The sequence below is a fragment of the Oreochromis niloticus genome, linkage group LG8 (genome assembly GCF_001858045.2).
Source record: "Oreochromis niloticus isolate F11D_XX linkage group LG8, O_niloticus_UMD_NMBU, whole genome shotgun sequence".
Lineage (NCBI taxonomy): Eukaryota > Metazoa > Chordata > Actinopteri > Cichliformes > Cichlidae > Oreochromis > Oreochromis niloticus.
Window position 1 is genome coordinate 3218468 of NC_031973.2, and position 24909 is coordinate 3243376.

The 24909-nt window shown below is 41.4% G+C and overlaps 1 protein-coding gene across 1 annotated transcript; it reads right to left on the bottom strand.

The window, feature by feature from the left end:
* Nucleotides 1–943: 943 nt before the first annotated feature.
* Nucleotides 944–20945, bottom strand: LOC109203184 (zinc finger protein 37). The gene is made up of 3 exons (XM_019362366.2): nucleotides 20344–20945; nucleotides 6685–7422; nucleotides 944–3030 (listed from the first exon to the last, which is right to left on the bottom strand). Exons 1-3 carry the CDS (start codon nucleotides 20462–20464, stop codon nucleotides 1556–1558), a joined length of 2334 nt encoding a protein of 777 aa, XP_019217911.2. The 5' UTR covers nucleotides 20465–20945; the 3' UTR covers nucleotides 944–1555.
* Nucleotides 20946–24909: the final 3964 nt, after the last annotated feature.

Here is a 24909-nt window from a genome sequence, read left to right on the forward strand (position 1 = left end):
TCCTACTCAGTGCAAACATGCTGGGGGTGGGGGGGCACAGTTCTGCAGCACTATATACATATGGATATTATTAACAGAGACAAAATATATAAAATACATATTATAAAGTTATAAAATAAAATATAAAGTACAAATTTACAAGCCAGTTTTTAAAAAGTAATATGTAATAAATAGTGTTATGTGTATACAGTTGAGTTATTGTACATAGAATTTGGTATTGCACAGTTGTGGTTCATAGAGGAAATGGGAAATTTTTGGGGGGGGGGCTGTGTTATCGGTGCATGTGTGAGTTGATAAAGTGCTTGTGAGATTGGGGGAATGTGGCTTGTTGTATAGAGTGCTTTGAGTACTCTGGGAGAGTAAAAAAGCGCTATATAACAATCAGTCCATTTACCACACCAGAGGACAGACTGCTGTTAATAATGGCAAGAAGAGACTGCCCTCTACTGGGATCGTTTGGCTTCAAAGTAAAAGCTGTGGCTTTTGAAATGTCATTGCTGCAATATTGAGGCACAACTTTTAATCTGAAAACAAATGTTTTGTTTCCAGTCTGTGCTGCACTTTTTGAAGCTGCTCAGAGAGTAACTGGCAAGAGTTTGAAGACAAGTTAACATCTTCCACACAAACTTGTTTGGGAAATACACATTTCTCCCTTCTGATTGCCATATGGTTGCCAACCAATTAAATGCAATAATTAATCATGTAACCAAGCAATAAATAATTAATATTCTGCAAGATGCTTACCTTCAGTGTTTACAGTGCTATCTACTGTGTGTCATAAGCTTCCATTTTTTGCATTGCAATTCAACATCATCTTCAACCCAAGATCCTGTTTCTGTCCTTCATAACAGTTATATCCAAAAATGCCACAGGATATAAGCATTGTGAAAAATGATGATAATTGATGACATCACGCTTGAAGTAAAAAGCACAAGAAGAAGAATGAAAAGAATAAATATTTTATTCATACAGAAGTTGGTAAGTTACTGTTAGAGCAACCAAAAAAGAAAGTGATTAAATACAATGAGTTGAAATTAAATGCAAAATTAAAACCTAAATAACATTAGTTGATATACTCCATACCAGAAAAGCTATCAGGAGTAGATGTGTCCATCTGGTTCTGTGTAATCCAACACCACATAGCTGCTGTTTGACTGTTGTATGCTGATCCAAACTTATTTTGGTGCACACCCACCGAGTTCTGGTTTATGCAGAAAAACAAAATGCTCAAGCATAGATTATTATTAAAAATATCATGACTAAACATGGTTACGTACCTTGGATATAGAAAATGTATAAATAAATGCTAGCTTGAATTCAAGTAATATATTTCCCAATTACAATATAGCTTTCCTCACTTTGAGCACATGGTACCACCCCTACTACAAATGTCACCAGCCATAGTCTTTATTTTTGTCATACAGTACAAGACATCCTTCAAAGCACCCAATAGCGTGAACAGACATAATTAATGACCAAAAAAACAACCAAACAAAAAAGATCCATCCAAATTATTCATTAGCAGGTAAGTGCATTCTCGGAACCTTCAGAGCTGTTACTCTGTGTGGGTTTTCACGTGTCTGTTTAGATTTCCCTTCTGAGTAAACGTTTTACCACAAACACCACAGCTAAATGGCTTCTCTCCAGTGTGGACTCTCATGTGTCTCGTCAGAGTTCCCTGATGGGTGAATCTCTTCCCACATACAGTGCAGCTAAACTGTTTCTCTCCGGTGTGAACTCTGGTGTGGATCTTGAGATCGCGCTGATGTACAAAGTTTTTGCCGCAGACATCGCAGCCATGTGGTTTCTCTCCCGTGTGGCCTCTTGTGTGGGCTTTGAGATGTGATTTCCTGTTAAATCTTTTGCCACAAACATCACAGCCATATGGTTTCTCTCCTGTGTGAACCCTTGTGTGTGCTTTAACAAGCGCCATCCGGTTAAACCTTTTACCACAAATGTCGCAAGCAAACTGTTTTTCTCCTGTGTGAACTCTCATGTGTGCACTTAATTGTGTTTTCCGGTTATATCTTTTACTGCAAAGATCACAACCAAATGGTTTTTCTCTTGTGTGAACTCTCATATGTCTCTTCAGGTCCACCTGCTGTGTAAATCTTTTTGTGCAAACGCCACAACCGAATGGTTTCTCACCTGTGTGAACCCTGATGTGCCTCTTGATATTTTGTTGTTGTGTAAACCTTTCACCACAGATGTCACATACAAACGGTTTCTCTCCTGTGTGGATTCTGATGTGCGCCTTGAAACTATAGAGATGTCGAAAACGCTTTCCACAAAAATCACAATGAAATGGTTTTTCCCCAGTGTGAATTCGGATATGTGTCTTAAGATTTTGTTTTTGTGTAAATCGTTTTCCGCAAATACCACAGATAAATTGTCTGTCTTGTCTGGGTGAGTCTACATTTCCCAAATGCCTGGAGGAAGTTTCCATTGAATGGCTTGTCATGAGCCTCTGAACAGGCCACTTGCTTTTTGGAGATTTGAGTCCATTTGCGCTTGATGTAGGAGCTCCCTGATTATTTTCACTGTCATCATTTGGAGGTCCAGAATCTGACAAAGGTTCCTGCCAATCACCACCACCATCATCACTATCATCATCATGATCATCACCATCATCTGAGACGTCAGTCGCAGAAGAGTCTGAAGCCTTCTCATCAGTATTTGGATCTGGGTTCCATGATCCAGGTTCAGGTCCATCACAGTCCTCTCCATCACTTTCTGTTTTTATCTGTTTAGCTAAGCTGCAAAGTGGAGAGACTGCCTCTCCCATTTGATTTTGAAGGAGAAGTAAAGAGTTAGGCTTCTCTTCATCATTTTCAGTCTTCACAGGACCAGCAGTGAGTTGGAACCTGATGATATCAGCCTTCGTTAGATCATTAAGTGGCTCTCCCACCTCACTGTTCCTGAGTTCATCTTGTTCCTCCTTTATAAAGAGAAACTCTGGGCCCTTCTGGTCCGGACTATTGCTCCATTCATGGGAAACCTCTTCTTTGATCACCAACAGCTGTTGGACATCTGCAGAGAACACAAAAACAGACACGGGACAACTGTGACTCCATATTTAATTACAATTTGTATACATGGTGATGGTGCACACTGATGCCAACTGCTGTAGTATCATGAAGTGCTTGAACAATAATCTAATGTGAAAATAAATTAACACATTTTTTTTTTAAATCAAGCCTTCCAAATTCAACATATAACTACATGACCTGCAACAAATATGATTATTTCCAGATGTGAAAGCGCTATTAGTGTTTGTCATTAACTTCCAAATCCACAAATGCCAAATACTAAAAGTACTTTTCCATTCTTAAAGAGCTTCCAAAGGTAGAAAACCCCTGAGCCCTGTTCCAGATTTGAGTACTTTCTCTTCTTTGTGTCCCAAACAGCAGTACAACCCCACAAGATAAAGCAGTGCCTGCAGTCAGACAGTTTTGTATCAGGACACATAAGCAAAGAAGCATATTTCCGCCTGGTTTCGGACCAGGGACCTTTCACGTGTTAGGGTGAACGTGATAACCACTACATTATGGAAACGGCACATGCTTCTACTATATTTGTTATTTGTTTATTTCTGGACTTAAGAATATGTTTTCTTAAAAAAATATTTAAAAAACTGAAAGGGTTTAGTTCTTTTGACAAGCAGTTAAGCTATCAAAAAATTATGCAATTTCTAAAACTAAAATGAAAGAGCAGTTCATTTTTTTTTAAATCTTTTTTTTCTCTTTGAATATTTACTTTTTTCCAATAACAAGACCAAATTATTTCTTATTCAATTAGCTCCAGGCCTGGCTATGGTTGTTGTGAAACGATGTGAGTCATGAGGTTGGTGGCAATGTGAAGGATAAAAATACATAGTAAACATGTTAGTGACAACTGTCAGCAGAAAACAAAAAGACTAAATCCACATACGAAAATAAAGTAACTTGAGAGTTTCATGTGCTGTTTAGTAAAATTATTTTCTTTCTCTCAACTTCAAGCCACCAAATCCATAACAAAGAGGGAAAAAAGGGAAATCATTTGATTACCATAAAAATGTCAAAACCCTGAACCTTAGACTTTAATTTTTTGATTCTGTATTCTTTGTAAACAACAACCACAAAAAAGACAACTATAGCTATGTTGCTTGAAAAAATACATCTTTATTTTTATCACCGCAGACATCTTACACACTAAGAGCTATTAACTTACAATGTACAGGTTTAATTAAAAGAAAACAAGAAATCCACTGAAGAAGTTAAACGTGACAAGGCATGGCTCGGGCTGCTAGCTGCATTGACTTTTTGACAAGATAAGCTTCTATGAACTAATCCAAAACAGATCTGGACGGGATGAGCTAGGCAATGACCGGAGCCAAACCAGATCCAGGTGTGATCCAGTCTGAATCCCCGATCCATTTTGGATCCATCCTGCCATAAAAATATACTCTGACTGGGAAATGATGTGCTGTTCCAGTTCTGGGTCGACCCAAGATGACTGATTTTCAGTGGAAAATATCTTGTGGTTCAGACTCTGAATTTCAGATAATGAAACTTTAAACTGGTATTTTATGTCATTTAACGACTGAATTCCAACCTGTGGACACACTTCAATATGAAATGTAATTAGATTACAATCAGGCTGTCTGCAGCTGGATTTTAAAAGTCACTTTAAAAACACATTTAGTTCAGTTTTACAGTTTTAAGTCATTTCAGTCTCATCTTCACTGAGATTTTCTCCAAGATCCAGCTGTGACAGACATCTCTCCAACAGTGTGCTTGATTACAACACAGTAAACATCAGTGAGGACCTCACCTGGACACTGAACACCACACACCTGGTCAAGAAGGCTCAGCAGCGGCTGTATTTCCTGAGGAGGCTAAGGAAATTTAGTTTGTCGGCCAAGATCCTCGGCAGCTTCTGCAGCTGCACTGTGGAGAGCACACTGTCCAGCTGCATCACTGTATGGTACAGCAGCACTACTGCTATGGACCGCAAATGCCTGCAGAGAGTGATAACAACTGCGGAGAAGATCATCAGGACTCCACTGCCCTCTTTGCAGAGCATCTACCATCGCAGAGTCCAGAGGAGAGCTGCCTCCATCCTCAAAGACCCCACACACCCCTCAACACGGACTGTTCACACTTCTGCCCTCGAGATGAAGGTTTAAAAGTGTGAAATCCAGAACATCCTGATTCAACAACTCCTTCTTCTCCACTGCTATCAAGACTCCTGAACAGCTGACCTACCTCAACTGCAATTTGCACATCAGGACACTTTGCACACTAAGTTCATTTTGCACATTAAGCTCCTTTGTACATCCATTTACATTGACATCTGCATACCTCACTTGTCTTCACTTATTTTTTTTGTACTTATTTATCTTTCACAATTTTTTTATCCTTAATTTTTTTGTTATTTATCTTAATAGCTTGTCTTATTTGTATCCGTATTTATCTTGTTCCTTCAACTCTACCTAACTTGGCATTGGTGTATGGACAGCAAAGGAAGAATTTCATTGTACAGAGAAATGCTTTTTCTTCTGTAATTCTTCTGTACACATGACAACACTTTTAATCTTTATACAGGTGATTTTGATGTAAACGGTGATTCTATAGTAATGTACACTGTTTTCCAGTCTAATTTAACTGACTGGCTGACAGTCTGACACCTGCATTAATATTCAAAGACTCACAGTTAGAAAGATGGATTTAATTCTTAGCTGATAATAAATCAGTGAGATATTCACTGTCTTCACTCATACAAATTGACCACTGAAAAATTAAACAGCCATCATGGTAAATAAAAAATAGTGAATTGACACATAATCAGCATTTTAGTGTCTATAAAATGTAAACTTGTCCAAATTCATTTGCTCAACCAAGTGGTTTGATAGCAACTTTTTAATAAGGAAGTGAGTCAGTTTGTTAAAGAAAACTTGTCAGTGAGTAGATTTAGTGTATAGAGTCTGACTCAGTTTAAGTTAACTTTCTTTGTGAATCAGAAATCCTAAAGTTTTCCTCATCTCACGTTTAACAAACACAGATTGGTTAGTTAAAACTGTTTCAAACTGTACTAAGACCCAGTACAATTTCTACTGTGTGTGGCTTCTCGTGTGCCTATTTAGACTTCCCTGTTGAGTAAAAGTTTTCCCACACACATTACAACCAAATGGTTTCTCTCCAGTGTGCACCCTCATGTGTCTCTTGAGGCTTCCCTGCTGAGTAAATCGCTTTTCACACGCAGGACAGCTAAACTGTTTCTCTCCAGTGTGGACTCTGATGTGTATTTTGAGATCATGTTGATGCACAAACCTTTTCCCACATGCACCACAGGTGAATGGTTTCTCTCCTGTGTGCACCCTCATGTGCCTCTTCAGAACCCCCTGCTGTGTAAACTTTTTATTACACAGATTGCAGCCAAATGGTTTCTCTCTCGTGTGAACTCTCATATGTCTCTTCAGAACGCCCTGCTGTGTAAATCTTTTTGTGCAGACACCACAGCTGAATGGTTTCTCTCCTGTGTGAACCCTCATGTGGCGTTTGAGATTTTGCTTTTTTCTAAACTTTTCACCACAAATACCACAAACAAACGGTTTTTCCCCAGTATGGATTCTGATGTGTACTTTAAAACTATAGTGATGTCTAAAGTCTTTTCCACAAAAATCACAGTTATATGGTTTATCACCTGTGTGGACTCTCATATGCGTCTTCAGATTTTGTTTCTGTTTAAATCTTTTTGCACAAACACCACAGGTAAATGTTTTTTCTCCTGTGTTGATTTTCATCTTTGAAGGTTCACTTTGTTTCACTCTGTTAAATTTCTCATTAGACAAACAGCCATGAGGCCTTTTGAATGAATGACATGTCTTCCTTCTCTGAAAAGAACACTTGCTTTTCAGCGATTTCAGAGTTTTCAAGTTTGATTTAGGTATATTGCAACCACTGTCACCATCTTCGTTTGCAGGTCCAGGATCAGACAAAGGTTCCTGCCAATCATCTCCATCACTGATGTCTGTTTCAGAAGAGTCTGGGGCCTTCTCAACAGCATTTAGTTGCAAATGGAAATTTGGTTTAGAGTTCCTGGCGATTTCTGGTCTTCCACAATCCTCTTCATCAATTTCATTGTTGATCTTTGTAGCTGAGCTGCTGTTTGGAGCTTCTGCTTCCGCATCGTCTTCAGTCTGACTTTGATGAAGCTGTACAATCTGAGGTTTTTCTTCTCTTTCATCTTCACACTTCATGGAAATAGAAGACAATGTGCGCCTAGTGCTATCAGCAAGATACGCTCCTCCTGTACCGATCCACAGCTCCTCGTGCTCCTCCTTTATGTGGAGGTGGTCTGGGTTCTGCTGGTCCAGACTGGGGGTCCAGGGTAGCTCTTCTTCTTTAATCACCAACATCTGCTGGACATCTGCAGGGAATACTGAAACATACATGTACATCACTGACTGTAGGTTTCTATACGTTCACCTTGATTTCAGTAACTGTTAATGTAATCTGAAATTCAAGTTACAGTGGGAATTATTTTGAGACCAAAAATGAAACACTATCCATCACCAGTCACCCTAACAATTACAGTAATGGTAAGAAGTTTCAATCCACTTCTCATGGGTGTGAATGTCATGGTAATTTTGGGCTTTTAATTTTTAATTTCTTTGAGCTGTTCTTTTAAAAGTAAAAAAACAACAACGATGGAGTGCACAGTTTAATTTTATTTCATTTATTTGAATTAATGTAATTTATAGACGGCATTGCATGAACACTGTACCAACTGTCACGCATGGTGATTCATGCGTGACAGTTTCATGCTCATCAGGCTGTTTTACTGCCAGTGCTAAATTCCACCAACAGAATGGAATAATGAAGGAAGACTACCTCCAAATTCTTCAACTTCACCTCAAATCAACAGCTAGATGGTTGAAATTGGGACACAGTTGATGTTCTAACAGGATAATGGGCTGAAACACATCAAAACTGGCATCGGGATGAATAAACCAGGCTGACATTAAGGTTCTGGAATGGACAAAGCCCAGAGATCCATCCAATTGAAACTTTGTGAACTATGCTTACACTCGGATCTGTGCCAGGAAACCAAACAATTTTAAATAAACTAACAATTCTGCTGAGAAGAGTGGTCAAAATCCAGCCTGAATTATGTCAGAAGTTTGTTGATGGATACCAAGTCTGGTCAAGGTGCAATTAGCTAAGGGATATTTAACCAAATATTAATGTACATATTTCAACTTGTATGTACACTTACGACCCAGTGTAGCTTAGAAAATCCAAAATAAATTCAAAGTTGTACACACAATTCTTGTTTTTCTTTTAATCATTAAAGATGTATGCTGTACGGTAATTCTAACTTGGAAAAAGAAGCATTCAAACAAATCGTTAGAAGTCCAAAATCACTATGACACTTCATGCCCATGATGAGTCGATGGAAGCTTTGGACCACAAATTTTCAATTTCATTTTCCCCTCTTCTGTGGAACCAGCTTCCAGTTTGGATTCAGGAGATGGACACAATCTTTACTTTTAAGGTTAGGCTTCAAACTTATCTTAGCATATAGTTAGGGCTGGATCAGGTGACCCTGAATCTTCCCTTAGTTATGCTGCAGTAGGTGTAGGCTGCTGGGGGATTCCCATGATGCACTGGGTGTTTCTTCTTCAGTCACCTTTCTAACTCATTATGTGTTAATAGACCTCTCTGCACTGAATCATACTTGTTATTAATCTCTGTCTCTCTTCCACAGCATGTCTTTATCCTGTCTTCCTCCTCTCACCCCAACCGGTCGCCACGGTTAAAAGGAAGTTTTTCCTTCCCACTATTGCCAAAGTCCTTGTTCATAGGGATTCATATGATTGTTGGGTTTTTCTCTGTATGTATTATTGTAGGGTCTACTTTACAATATAAAGCACCTTGAGGCGACTGTTGTTGTGATTGGATGCTGTATAGAGCTGGGCGATATAAGATTTTTTCATATCACGATATGTTTTTTTCATTTCAGGCGATAACGATATATATCACAATATAAGCCAAATAACTATATTTGTAAGATTTAAATGTGCCGTTGCTCACAAGTAAAATGTGAAATAATTAGCAGCTTGTTTTAATTAAAATATTTATTTCCCATAATAAGTTCAACAGGGCAGATGTACTTAAGGAACATGAGACTTCAGTTTCAGATAAATAAAGGCAAATATTACAAACTACACAAAAGGCAGCCGCTAAAGAGTTTAAGTTTCAAAATAGAACAAACAAACAGACTAAATTGTCAATTCCACTTAGAAACAAAATATTAATTCTAAAAATAAATCTTAGGTCGTTTTACAGAAGAACAGACAAAATTGACTAACTTTTGTCAATATCAAATAACTGAGAACTAAAAGGAAATTCTCAATCTCTCCTTGTTGTATAGCTTAGCTTTTCAAACAGTTTTAACAGTTACTTTAGTCTGACAAAAGCTGAATGACGAATTAGCGCTTTCAGTCAGAGATTGAGCATGCACCGCTTTATTGTATTTCCAGACTTGCTTTCGGCACAATTTACAGTGCGCACTACTCTGTTTTTTGTCAGACTTGAAATAGCCGAAATACCTTCACACTACGGAACTTCTGTGGCCCTTCCGTTCGACAAGCTCTCCGGCATTGGAACCATCATCTGTTTTTTCTTCGGTAACCTTCGCTCACGCTCTCGGTTGATTTTTCTCTAGTCGGCAAACTCCTTTCCTTCATTACCCGGGCTGCACGGCTGCAAAAACAAATACACATGTGCGCCTTGGCACTTGTCCTGTACATAACAAGTCACCTGACGTGACGCTGCGGCTGTGATTGGTTCGGCTCTGCGCTACTTAATTTGGATTGGCTGTTCTTTTTTTTCTTTTTTTTAAGAGGACAAGAGAGATGAGGCCTATCGCAATAGTTTAATTTTTCTATCGAGAAAAAGTTATTTCGCAATACATATCGTTATCGTTTTATCGCCCAGCTCTAATGCTGTATAAATAAAAGATTTTTGAATTGAAATTTTGGTAAAACACAGATCTTTATCTTGGGGATGTGGTAAAAATAAGGCTTAGATATAATTACTTATGAAGCAGTAAAGGAAGCAAAAAGAAAAATCTGAAATGGCTAGAGACAAAATAATGATGGCTTAATAGACTGCCTATTTTCATTGAATATAGGTTTTTCACACCTGTGACACCAAAACCTTTTCTTTCTTTCTTTGCATAAGATCTGATATAACCACATTCATCATGATTCAGTTACAACAATGCTTTCACAATGAAAAGATTGTGGTTTAGAGTGCCATCCAGTATGGAGATGTCAGGGGGATTTGTAACGTGGGTCAAAGTGTTATGGTCAAATTTCTCCACAAGACGGAGCTCCTTGCTACACTTCCGGTTCCATTTTGAAGTTTCTCAAAGTAAAGAAGCTTAAAGTTCTTCGGGCTTGGCCAGCAGTCTCCTGATATGAATATTATTGAGTACATCTGAGGACAAAGATGGAAATATGGAGGAGGAAACCCGAGAAGCTGGAGCAGCTTTGGGATGCCTGCAGGTCAGCCTTTGATTTCATACCTGATGACTTCGTGTCAAACTGAATAGCAATAGTTCTGCAGTTCTGCAAGCTAAAGGAAGACATTCAATTTCATGTTTATACTGTGACAAAATGACATACTGATTATCAGTATATAAAGTATTTACTTAACCCATTTAATCCCAAATGTTTCCCTGCAAAATAAGTGAATGCGTTTTACTCCTTAGACTTCCCCTACACAAAATGTTTAATTTTTTTAATGTCATAAAATGGCAATAATTGTTGCCAGTGGGATTAAATGGGTAATTAAGTAAAAACACAAAATCTTTTGACTGTTTGATTGTTTTAATATGCAGCAGAGTGTTTGTTCAGCAATAGGCTGACTTGTTTGTGATTATCATATAGAAGCAAATCTCAATTAAATTAATACTTTTTTAGTAGCCTTTAAATAAACTGGAGACCCTCAACAAAAACATGAAATACTTCTGACTCCAAATTTTACTCAAAATTAAATGTAATATATTAGCTCCTATAAATTTGATGTACCCATCACAAGACTTTCCTCCAGGAATGTATCAGCTCATCAGGAGATAAATCCGAAGCATAACGTAAACACTGATATTCTATTGGAACTGGAAAAAGTTGTAACAGCTGTAAGCTCACCTAATTTCCTCAGCAGATCCTGATACACTGCAAACAGATTTATGAGCATGCAGAAAGATATTTATTGATTAAAGGAAAATGTGATCATTATTGTTATTAAGTGGCGAGAGTTGCTTTGCATTACACGATCCAGGATGAAATCTTGGAATGTTAAAGTGTACAGACACAAAGTGGTTATCAATTCAACCCCATATGTAATGATGAACATAGGGAAAGGCATGTTGGTAGTGTGAGATTATTCTGTTATCATATGTTACCTTATATATGTAATCAAAGTAGTTGAATTATGATACTGCTGTAGATCATATTATACCCCTTAATATAGAGTGTGTGATCAGTATGTAGTTTTAGTTTGCATTATACTTCTGACTTAAAAGAGTGTGAAAATCATTAGATCTATTGGATTGACCTGTATTACTCAACACTGTTGAATGTGTTACACTGTTTCTTGACATTTCATACTGCTGAATCATGAAGAGAATGTTGGGTGCAGAGGGCCTTGTACTGATAAATGGGAGAAACAGACTACATTCCATGCCCCCACCTTTACAGAGAGCAGAAAGACAGGGAGCCGAGGTCATAACATAGGCGCCGTGTGAGAGAAAGAATGTGAATGTTTAGGGTTTTATGACTAGGAGGGGGCTGCTAGAGACTATAAAAGGCTGACTAACCCGTCACCATTTTGAGACTTGCTGTGACCCTCTGCAGGCAACTCTCCCCATCATGATGGTTCATATGCTCATAAGTGTTGAATTATATGGAAATAAAATATTGTTGATTGAGCATTTATACACCGAGTATTGTCCTTCCTTCAGCCCAAAGATTAAAAGAACTGGGAGAGATTTAACAACTTGGTGCCGGTGACCCGGATCTTTGGTGTGCTGAGGAGGGGCAGATTTGGCCTGTGGTGAGATCGTGGGGCAAGGCGAACAGAAGGCCGGCCTAAACAAAAAGGTAAGCACAGCCTGTTGTATTATAAATACCAAATGTGCATATTGGGCTTTCCAAATTAATCTGTTCGCTGAGTTACACGTATTTTCACAGTAAATTTGTCGGTGTCTGGTTTTTGGCACGAGATACTAACAACATAAGTTGAGGCCGAATTCCAGTGTGTTAGATAAACTGCTTCTACCAAGAAACTAATAACATACTACGTTGAGCTAGTTGCAGCTGAACTGCTTCTACCAAGAAACTAATAATATACTACGTTGAGCTAGTTGCAGCCCACTTTACCTTCCACATTTAACTTTGTCTAAGACTGGCTTCTGTAGCAATAATACATTAGAATCTTTGGAGACGCGGCCATAAGTCCAGTACATTGAATAGAGGTTTTGAAGTGGGTTATGATGTCGGTTGAGTTCTCGTTGATGCGGCCATGAAATTAGTATGAAATTAAGGTTAAGCAGATGCTGGCTCATGGTGCGGTTGAGCGCCGGCAACGCGTAAATGCGAAACACGTCCGTAGGTTTTGGTTTATGATACGGCCGTGTTCCGGTGATGCGGCCATAAGTACAGTAGTGAAGGGTTGCTGGTTTCAGCACATTGAAAAGAGGTTAGACGGTGGTTTATGGTGTCGGTTTTGAGCCTCGAGGGCTGCGGTCATAAAATTATAAGTAAAATATTTACTTCACCCCGATTAAAGGTAAAGTAGACGCTGGTTTATGGTGTCGGTTTTGAGCTTCGGGGACGAGCATCACTTCTGTTTTATGATGCGATTTTGCCCCGTTGTGGCGGCCATAAGCGCAGTAAAAGGGGTACATGGTGTATGGTGCGATTGTGCTTCAGAAGAGTTCTAACAGTTGAGTTCAGAGGTTTCTGTGTAAATTTCCGCTGATGAGAAGCGCTCTCTGTGGGTCTCACTGCTGGTGAAACGCGCTGTGTGTGTGAGGCGCGCACTGGGTGCTGTTCTGTGTGTGAAGCGCGCTCTGGGTGCTGCTCTGTGTGTGAGGCGCGCTCTGGGTGTGTTTCCGTGTGTGAAGCGTGAACACAGTGACAGTGACGGTTGATGTGTGAATAGGAGGACATTAGTGCGAAGGGAATGCTTTAAGATCAAAGGTTGACGCCTGGTGTACCTGTGGAAATTAAGTTTGTTCAAGGTGTGGCAACCCCCCTGTCTGTGGACGCACAGGCAGGTCCAGCGGCGTCTGGGTGCCGAGGTGGCGACTTGGGAACTGAGGACTCCCGCATAGCTACAGAATAACACTGGAACGGCTGTGTAATCACGGGTTCACATTTATTCTGGAATAGAACAAGAGAATGCTTTGACATCTAAGGTTGAGTTCTATATTAGTCAAAAAGAAAACCGAGGTTAAAGTCCTTATTTCTTAAAATAGAGGTTAGAGTCCTCGTTTCAGTGACGTTTCAGTGGTTAAAATTGTTGTGTGCCTGTCCCCTGATAGCGTGAAATTAAATAAAGAGGGAATTTGGAGCCACATAGAGATAGACGGGCATAATTGGGTGTATTACTCTGTGGTGTAATAAAAATTAAAAAAAAAAATAAAAAAGGAGAGAGAGAGAGTAAGAGGTGTGTAGTGGAGAATTATTGAGAAGCAGAGAGAGGAATGTGTTGGGAGACTGGCGTGCAGTTTGCGCTGTCAAGGTGGGCGTGTTGCCTGCTTATCTGTTTAACAGTGATGAAAATGAAATTAAATAAATCTCTTAGTGTGTTAATACAGGAAGCTACGGACCTGGACCAACTGCCCCCACAAGCACAGCGGCCGAAGCAAAATTATAGTAATGGGAACCACACCCAGCACGAATCAGCAGCTGTGAAACAGACAGCAGCGAGGAGAGAATTAGAGGAGAAATTAAGAGAAGTTTTAACACATAAAATTGGGGCCAACGGACTTGTGGAGGTTGGGAAGGCGTCCGGAGCATTACAACAAAAGGTGAAACAAAAACACACACAAGCAGAGAAATGTGAGAGAAAGGCTCCTTTTAAGGTAACGCCTAGTTGGAGAAAAAGTTAAAATTAACTTGCCTACAAATGCACACACATGCAATGAAGAAACAGCTTACACTCATGAACATGTGAAGATTTTCCAGCAAGGTTAAAGCAGCAAAAATTAACATACACCTGTTGTTTTTTAATGATGAAGTTTATCCATTACTAACAAATAAACCCTCTAGGTTGCAGGACAACAATTTAGCTTCAAAGAAAAAAGAAAATAAAGAGACTGGTATGACCAACCAGTGATGAAATAACAAATTTAGTGGTTAACAGTCAAATTGTGAGATGTTTTCTGATGATTGAACAACACAAGTGATTACTGACGGAAAGAAAATTTGTCTTTTGTGAGTTTAAACATGATCTTAAGAATTTGAACATGTGCATGTTGTCCTGTCAACTTGGTGGGTTATGAGTTGATTATATCGTGAGGAAAAAAAAAAAAAAAAAAAAAGAGGAAAAAAAAAAAAGGGGAGAGAAGGCTGACACAGGGCCTGGCCCGGTGTTTCTCCCCTCTCGTTGTAACACAGCCAACACAACATCATTTTCCTGTTCGCACACTTCTGTTTGTTTTTGTTTTGTTTTGTTTTTGTTTTTGTTTTTTTCTCTTTATGTTTAATTACAGGCTGCTTTGCCGGCCCTGAAAGCCGAGGCTGACCTGGACTCCTGCTCTCCCCTCTACGTGATCCTGACCAAATGCTGCAACAGCTGGACCTGAAAATGTCAGTGCTACAGGAATGCGATCTCATGCAGCAGAGATGGAGAGCACTAAACCTAAGGCCCGTTTCACTACACGGGGGAAAATTCCCAGACTGCGTCAGCTGACAGAGCTGTGACGAGACGCCCGCCAAGCCCGAATGAAAAGTAAGGTCAAGCAAAGGAATGCTGACCTTAACAACTCTGCATTAACACTGTGCAGGACAGTGATGGACCAACATGCATGATCGGGCAGCAGAGAAAAGGGCGTGACCGAGACCGAAGGAGCAACTGAGGTCAAAAGGCACCTCAGAATGGACAAAAAACACAGAAGAAGAAGAAGATGCAGGTTTCACCTGCGGTGAGCATGGACATTGGAGAAAGGACTGCCCCAATTGGGGTCAGAACCAGGATGGACAGAACTTCGAGCAGCAGCAGCAGCAATGGTCGCAAACAGACTGAAGAGGAGGAGGGCAGGACCCCAGGGCATGCTTCAGGCTGTGGTTTACCCAAGACACCAGAACAGGAAAGTGATGAATACACACACAAACACACACATCTACATACACTGATGAAAAGAAACACACATGAACAGATGTGCACTCGTTGATTGAGTGAAAAATGACACACACACGCACACATCGAAATGCTGATTCACTGAGAAGCGATCCACACACACACATACACATACACATGCACACGCTTGTGCAATGAAGAGTGATGCGTACACACACATACACGCTGATGCAATGAAGAATGCTTTGCTAACAAATGCTTATGCTGATATGCAAAATGCTGCACACAAATATCCCAATAAATAATTTTTATGAGGAGCCATTGATTACCATTGATTACGTAAAATGTGTTTTATGTCACCCAGAGTACATTTATGTGGATTTAAGGGGTAAGGTCTGAAACAGTTTGGTTATGAAAACAATGTCTGTGCGTGATGTCTGTTTCAAGGCCTTGACTGAATTCTTTGCTGTGCTTCACACAGCCCTGGTGAGGAACAGAGGCACAGAGTGAAAATGATGAATTGTGATTGAGATTTAATTCAAGGAGGAACAAAAGGTGCTACGGTACCTGAGGTTCTCATTCCTATACAATATTGTCCCGGCAGGAAGCAAAACGTTCCTGTGAATTTCTGGTTGATTTTTTGGTTTTGCTTAGCGCTAGCTTGATTTTATCAGTGAGCTTTGGGTTGTTTTCTTTCTCTAACTGAGAGAGAGATGATTTTATGTTTGGACATGTCTGCAACGGGCCCTAGTTTGTGTTATTTTTATTAGTATTTTGTTGGTTACGTCTGTTTTCGTTTTTGTTACAGTGCACTGAGGAAAAACATCTGAGAGGTGTGATCCACCGATGGTGATATTTTGTGAGTTCATGATTTAACAATCAGCTCTTTAAACCAGGCCTGAAAGATTGAAATGTAAAGCGCTATGAAATATTTTTACTGAAAACAGTTGCAAAGTGTGCTTCTCCATGATTGTAATTGGCTTTGGAGAAATTCACTTATAGGGGACACTGATCACATGAGAAGTCCTGAGTCTAAAAGGATTGCAGCGAGTCAATCCAGTCCAAAAAAAAACAAGGAATTGTTTTCCTTTAAAATGATGACGTCATCTTGCTGGTGATGGATACTCGAATGGGTCACGCGTGAGACTCCATTATCAGCAACTTCTGGTATGAATGTGTGTGAATGAATGCATGTGACTGGACTGTGATGGACGGACTAAAAGTTTTGACTGACTTGATACTGAGACAAAGACTGCACCAACTTTAGGATTAGTAAATGCTGACAAACAATTCACCCAGCCGGCAAGAGAAGGGTGGATGCTTCGCTTTGTTTTGTTTTGTTTTTGCAGGAGCAGGAGGATAAGAGAGACTGAAGAGGAGACGGTAGTGTCACATGAGAGTGTGGAACTGCAGATTTAACCCTTTGGTTGCTAATTTTGAGTTCTGAGATATGATGTCACTAACCTTTTTAATTTTCTAGCTTCGTTGAATTGACACATGGAAGTGTGTCAAAAAGGGGGGAGTGGAAGTTGAGTGTTAACATCAAACAATGGTTTTATGAACATTTTATGACTTTGTGTGTTTAATAATTTAGGTATGGTAAAACTTAAGCTTATAGTGTGTTAGACTTAGAAATGGTTCATTAATTTTTGATTTTTTTTTTTACACACACATAGATAATGATTAGAATGAGTTCCTTGGTCAGAGAGTCCTGAACACGATATTTTAAACCAAATTTGCATCACCGAAAGAACAATGGATAACAATATTAGATTATCAAGGCTAGGGAGAGAGGTGTTTTGGTTTTCTGTCTCTTACAGAGAGAGGAACAGACACCAGACGAGGACACGGAGATATGAGGACCCTTCACAGCAGAGACAGATGTAGGGCAGCCCCTACATCCCGAGACAGCAACTGGGGTCAAGTGTCATGGCGTTTGGGCTCCTTGAGAAGATGGATCCCATAAACACAGCAATAACCATGAAGGGGTTGGCGAAAATCTAGGAACACCAGACCAACGAGGTTCGAGAGGCTCTTGGAAAAAAGGGGGACACGGCGGTGACCCCAAAATACACAGATCTTTGTTTGAAATCGGGGCAGAATAATCCCCTGATCTGTGCAACGACTAAAGGGTGGTCTAACCCCTGAGGTCGAAGAGAGAAGCTGAGAATCACCCAACTGGAAGATACTGGTAGCTGCAGCAATAAAAATAAAGGTTAAAAGCTCCTTAGACAGAGGTTCTAGTCTAAGCACATTTGAAAGGTATAAGGTGGCATCAAAATGGGAGTGGGAAACTGTAGCACCAAAATAAAGCTGTGGGAGAATTGGGGAGTGATGGGAGTGTCATCTGTAACTGCTGTTATTTTTGTAAATCTAATTTTTCTGGCATCTGAACTGCGTAAACACAGAGGTCATCCCACATATGGTCGACCCGTTAAAGGGGGACAGAGGGCCTCAGGACCAAGAAGAGCTGGATCTTGTAACGCTGGAGTGTATGTTATAAGTGATCTCTTAAAAAAAAGAGATCAAAAGGGGGAATTGTGAGATTATTCTGTTATCATATGTTACCTTATATATGTAATCAAAGTAGTTGAATTATGATACTGCTGTAGATCATATTATACCCCTTAATATAGAGTGTGTGATCAGTATGTAGTTTTAGTTTGCATTATACTTCTGACTTAAAAGAGTGTGAAAATCATTAGATCTATTGGATTGACCTGTATTACTCAACACTGTTGAATGTGTTACACTGTTTCTTGACATTTCATACTGCTGAATCATGAAGAGAATGTTGGGTGCAGAGGGCCTTGTACTGATAAATGGGAGAAACAGACTACATTCCATGCCCCCACCTTTACAGAGAGCAGAAAGACAGGGAGCCGAGGTCATAACATAGGCGCCGTGTGAGAGAAAGAATGTGAATGTTTAGGGTTTTATGACTAGGAGGGGGCTGCTAGAGACTATAAAAGGCTGACTAACCCGTCACCATTTTGAGACTTGCTGTGACCCTCTGCAGGCAACTCTCCCCATCATGATGGTTCATATGCTCATAAGTGTTGAATTATATGGAAATAAAATATTGTTGATTGAGCATTTATACACCGAGTATTGTCCTTCCTTCAGCCCAAAGATTAAAAGAACTGGGAGAGATTTAACAGTAGGTAGGGCTAGAGCAAATATACCGTATTATAAGCTTACTTTTGGTGACACTACAGAACAGTGGAAAGACCTTAACATTAACTGGACACAAGTATGCACTAAACAAGTATATAATATAATTAATAATAAAAATAATGAAGGAGAGATAAAATATAAGGGCGTGGGCGTAGAAGAATACCCGTTAATAGTTAAAAATGTTTATGACAAATTAATCTCTGAAAATATGAGAGATACGGTCTGGTTAATTTCTGTTGGACGTCTCCCTGTTAGAGCCGTGGTTCAGTGGAGCTGTTATGTTACCACCAAAGAATGTCCTATGTCACGGTGTGCCGAAGACGAAACCCTTGAACATCTACTGTTATCCTGTTATAGAACAGTAGAGATCAGACGACAAATGACTAAAGTAGGGTTTGAAATTGATAACAACATACAAGCTATAAAATATGGTCTGTTTAAAGAAAAAATGTACGACAGTAAAAGACGCCTCTTTTGGCTTATCATGTGTGTCATTAACACTCACATTTGGAAAACGAGAGCCAAAGTGGTCATCGAGCAAAAAATGATAGATAGTGTGGCTGTGTGCAAGAATATCCTTACAGACCTGAGAAGGAGGAAAACTTTAGAACAAAAAAAAAAATAGCCCTTTACCTTGGGATCTTTTGAAGATATAACTAATGTTCAATGTCTTGAATACTTTTTTTTTTTTTTTTGAGGGCAGAGTTTAATTCAAATTTTATATTTATGTATCTATTGTAAACTACTATGTGTATTGCTATATATTTGTTTGCAAAGGTTTTAAGTGTTGTTTGCTTGTGAAATTTGCCATGAATTTTGAAAATAAAGGCTTTTATAAAAAAAAAAAAAAAAAGGAAAGGCATGTTGCTCTGTGATGTTTTCATACCACAAATATCTTTGTAACATGAACTAAACTTAACTTTAGGGAGAAAACCGTCCATATTTTTGTATCTAAAAGCAAAAATCATGAAAATATATGTAAAGACATTCAAAAGCTGAAGAAGCTCCTTTACGAATGACTAGTAATATTTATTTTTATAATAAAATTCATAGTAAAAAATAAAGATAACAAACGAGTTGAATGCTTAGAACATTTTTTTCTTTGTTTGTACTTTTTCTTTGAGGGAACCAAAAAACTGGAGGTCTGAAAAATGTTTCAGTCAGAGCGACGGTTACAAACGACCATGCCACGTTTAAAGTCACCAAAATCAACTTTCGCCTTCATTCTGATGCTCGGTTTCAACAGCAGGTCGCCTTGACCACTGAGATGCTGCCATGTGACCGGCTGATTAAAAATTTGTATTAATGAGTAATTAAACAGCTGTGACTAACAAAGTGGCCAGTGAGCGTATATCAGCTAATTAATGTAGCCAAACAAACCATTTAGATTAATGTCAGACATTTTAAGGAAGGAGTGAAATGCGTAAAACCCCCAATAATCCTTAAAACAGATAAGTTGATTTGTTTATATATATTTCCTTTTTTCATTTATCTCTTGTTTGCCCCTTATATTATCTGAAAGTTACATCGATTTTTTTTTTCTTTGCTCAAAGGTAGTTTTTAAAAAGGAATTACAAAAAACTACAAGATTTCTTGCATATGTGCGCGGTGTAAAGAGGCCGGGTGCTATACTATGCCCAGATGAGTTCCGCCTTTTTAACTCCGAGAACACAAAAAGTCATTAATAGGAAATATTTTTGTTATTTTTACAAATTTAGATTAGCAGATCGTGTGATCGTGATCTCCACCCTGCCCCACAGCGAGTCAGCTGTTAGCAGATTTCTTCACATTCCAGCTGTGTTATTCTTACCAGCGGTTTGGTTTATATCAGCGTCCTGCAGCTGTTCAACATCTGGAGGTTTAATCTCCGGTTTTTCTTCAAAATCCAGACTCTCAGCTCTGTTATGATCAAGATAATCCACTTCATTCATGGTGTCGGCTCCTCTTTAAAATAAACTGCAGGCTCGTGTGACACGAACCAGGCCTGCGCAGAATCGATCGCCGCCGATCACCGTGAAACACGCGTTGGTTACATTTGTCTGTCTCACTTTGATCCATGAAAGTGTTCAAGTACTCAAAGGAGGATCGTGCTCTTCTAAATTATTTTGGAAACGAATTATTGATGTCTGCTGTGTTTTGAACAGGCATCTGCACGGACAGCTTCCCTCTTCATTACACACAGCGTCTCAACCGGCCTTTATTCCCGCTGCATTCACGCAGTTTACCCACTTTGTCATCCACTCACCTCGAAAACACCGAAACCTTTAAAACACAAGAACACATGAACTAATTCAGTCTATTAAAAAAATAACCAGAGATTACATGTGCGTTTTATCACGATGGTTTACTGAAGAAGTGCATCACAACATAACGAGACGTACTGACACTTCCGGTGGGTACTTTCAAAATACAAGTTAAAGTATTAACAAGCATTAAGATTTTAAGTTTGTAAAAGAAAATAACATACTTAGGGGATTGTCTTTTTTGTGTGTATGAAAAATTTGCTCATACACAAAATAATGTTACAACATCTCATTCTTATCTTGTAAAATAAAACCAAATGTTATGTTTTCTCTAGAGAGGGAAACAGAGATTGATTAAATATTTGGTTTTATATTTACAATCTGTTTTTATTTATATAAACAAAAGAAACATTCACAACTAGAACATAATGGAAGACTACAGGAACATTAGTTGTGTCACTCCCTTCTGTTGAAGAGTGCCACAGTTGCTGAATCTACAGAAGTTTTTTTGGGCTTATGTTCAAATAAGAACTGATGTTTAGAGGTTTACCTAAGTGCTTCACATAATGGGATATGTACAGTTTGAATGTGGGGTGCAGCTGTCGGGATCTGTAGCAGAAAGATGGACGATGTTTGCATAATCTTGATCCACAAGCTTCAGGATGTCCTTCTTCACATGGTGCTTTTGCAACAAGTCGTCTATTGTCTCTTTCATGAGACAGCGTTGTGTGGCCCAACACAAAAACCAGTCCACCTGTCTTTATGAGTCCAGTGTGAGCACTCCTTGGTGAGAACCGCATCGGCAAAGGTAGAGCTTCAGAGATTTCTAGGAAACAATAGTAGAAGTTCACTGGTTGCTCATATATCATGTAAGGAACTAATTCATGAATTAATAATAGTAATTATGCAAGATTGTTTGGAAAATACCATTATGTTAACTTACCCATGACTGTTGTAGGTTGCTGGATGTCTTCTGGTGGTATCTCCTGCTTTAAAAGTGCGACAGCAGAGAATGGGTGGGTGACAGGTGGTGCTGGTACAGGTGATACCATGCCTACCATTGCCCAGCTGGAGGAGGGTCCAACTGCTGGAACCTGAAGTTGGGCAGATACAGGTTTTTGTACAGAGGATGGGGGCTGAAGGTAGGGTGACCATATTTTGATTTGCAAAAAAAGAGGACACTTAGCCCAGTCATGAAGAACTTTATTAATACTGTTTTCGTAAAGAAAACTTTAATATATTTAAGCAATGCCTTCTCTGTGCAGTTAATGAATGGTGAAATTGTGGTGGACCACTAGAGGGCTCCACTCACACCCAGTGTTGAGGAAGTGTGTTCTTCTGTTTTGTGGCGCGATATGTGCAGTTGATGTTGGAGACAAATAAAGAAGGAGTGTGAACTGAGAGCTCTGTGTCGTTGATGCTTACCTCCACATTGGTGACCCCTGACTCGAGCATGCAACGGGCCGCAGATAACGCAGACTCTGCTTTGGAGGCATCGGCGGCCGCCGGACCTCCGCCTCCTGTTGCAGCTACGTTCGCTGTGGCGCTGAAACTGCCGGACTTTTGGCTCCATGACCCCCGTCATGGTTCATGCACGTGGAGGCTCAGTTCGCCCTTCGCGGCATCTCGGCTGACGACACGAAGTATCACCATGTGGTGGCCTCACTCGACCCGCTGGCCACCCGCCGCGCGATGCCGCTCCTCCGGGACCCACCCGCCCAAGGGAAATACGCCGCCCTTAAAGAGCTGCTTCTTCGGCGCTATGCCCTCTCCCAGCTTCTGCCTGCGAAGGATTATCGCTCCCTGGCTGAAGAAGCGGATCGCATTCTCCTGGCTAGCCGCACTTTCAACGTTCACGCCGTGGCTACGGACTCGCCGGCGACGCCTTCCACGCCACCACCTGCCTCCCCCGGAGCATCCGCCCCTTGCTGACGGCAGGGATTGCTACACGCCGGCACGGCGGCAAGAACATCTGTTTCTACCATCAGCGATTTGGCGACAGAGCGCGTCGCTGCCTGCCGCCTTGCGCTTTCACGGCCCAGGGAAATGGACCCGCCAGTGCGCCGTAGCAGCCGCGACTGCTGGCAATACAGAGAGGCTGCTCTTCATAGAGGACTCGCGCTCCGGGAGACGTTTTCTCGTGGACTCCGGCTCCCAGAAGAGCCTCCTTCCCCCTACCGCTGCCGACGGACTAGCAGCGAACTGTGGGCCGCAGCTCATGGCAGCTAATGGCTCTCCCATCAAAACGTTTGGGGAAAGGTTGGTGACTGTTTGTTTTCATGGCCGGGATTTCCAGTGGAACTTTGTTGTTGCCGCTAGCTCTGTACCTATTTTAGGTGCTGATTTTCTGTGCGCTCACGGACTGCTTGTCGATGTTGCTAACAGATGTTTAATTGATGCTCTTTCGTTTTCTTCGCTGCCATGTTTTACACGGGCCGCCGAACCCCTAATTCGGGCTAATGTAGTGACCTCCGGGGATGCTTTTCAGCGTTTGCTTTCAGAGTTTCCATCGCTGTCCGTCCCTGATTTCTCTGGCGCGGTAACGAAGCATGGGGTTGAGCATTATATTCCCACGGTCGGGCCCCCGGTGTTCGCGCGCGCGCGCGGCCTCGACCCCGCGAAACTGTCCGTCGCTCGGGAAGAGTTTGCAGCCATGGAGCGCCTTGGCATTGTACAGCGTTCGAACAGTGCATGGGCCTCTCCGCTTCACATGGTGCCCAAATCAGACGGTCGGTGGCAGCCGTGCGGAGATTTCCGCCGTTTAAATAATGCCACGGAGAATGACCGTTACCCCATCCCCCACATTCAGGATTTTTCTGCCAACCTCGCCGGAACGTCGATTTTCTCTAAAATTGACTTGGTGCGGGGGTATCACCAGGTTCCCGTGCGCGCCGAAGACGTCCCTAAGACCGCTGTCATTACCCCCTTCGGCTTGTTCGAGTTTTTGCGCATGCCGTTTGGCCTGAAAGGTGCCGCCCAGACCTTTCAGCGGCTGATGGACTCAGTTTTGCGTGGGCTGCCGTTCGTTTTTGTTTATCTGGACGATATATTGGTGGCCAGCTGCTCAGCGAGCCAGCACGAGTCCCATCTGCGCCAGATTTTCCAGCGTTTGGCAGCGCACGGCCTGATCATCAACCCTTCCAAGTGCCAGTTTGGGTTGCCTGTTCTGGATTTCCTCGGGCACCGCATTTCCGCTGAAGGTGTGGTTCCGTTGCCCGACAGAGTCCAGGCCGTTTCAGCTTTTCCACGCCCCACGTCGGTTAAAGCGTTGCAGGAGTTCTTGGGGATGATAAATTTTTACAACCGCTTTCTCCCCAGAGCTGCCCACCTGCTACAGCCACTCTATGCTGCCTTAAAAGGTAAAACAGCCAAAGATCCGGTTGACTGGCTGCCGGAACGCATCCATGCGTTTTCCGCAGCCAAGTCTGCGCTGGCTGACGCCGCCCTGCTGGCACACCCGCTCCCGTCGGCGGAGATCGCGTTGACCACCGACGCGTCCGACGTGGCAGTGGGTGGGGTGTTGGAACAGCGGGTTTCAGGTCTCTGGCAACCGCTCGCCTTTTTCAGTCGTACGCTCCGGGATGCCGAACGCAAGTACAGTGTTTTTGACAGGGAGTTGCTAGCCCTGCACCTCGCGACACGGCATTTTCGTTTTTTCCTCGAGGGTCGCAACTTTACTGCGTACGTTGACCACAAACCTTTGACGTTTGCGATGTCCAAGGTCTCTGACCCATGGAGCGCACGCCAGCAGCGCCAGTTGGCGGCCATTTCGGAGTTTACCACATACATTCAGCACGTGGCTGGTAAGTCCAATCACGTCGCTGACTGTCTGTCACGTGTGTTGGTTTCTCCAGTGTATGTCGGCGTCGACTACGCTGCCATGGCCGCCGAGCAGCATGCTGACCCGGACATCCTGGCGCTTCAGTCAATGAAAACGGGCCTCGTGCTGGAGGACACCCCGGTGTGGGACGGCGGTCCGCGCCTTCTTTGCGACGTTTCTACCGGCCGCCCCCGCCCGGTGGTTCCCCTTTCGTGGCGTCGTCGTGTTTTTGACTCGGTGCATGCCCTCTCTCATCCCAGCGTCCGGGCCTCGGTCAAGCTGGTCAGCGCCAGGTTCGTTTGGCCGGACCTTC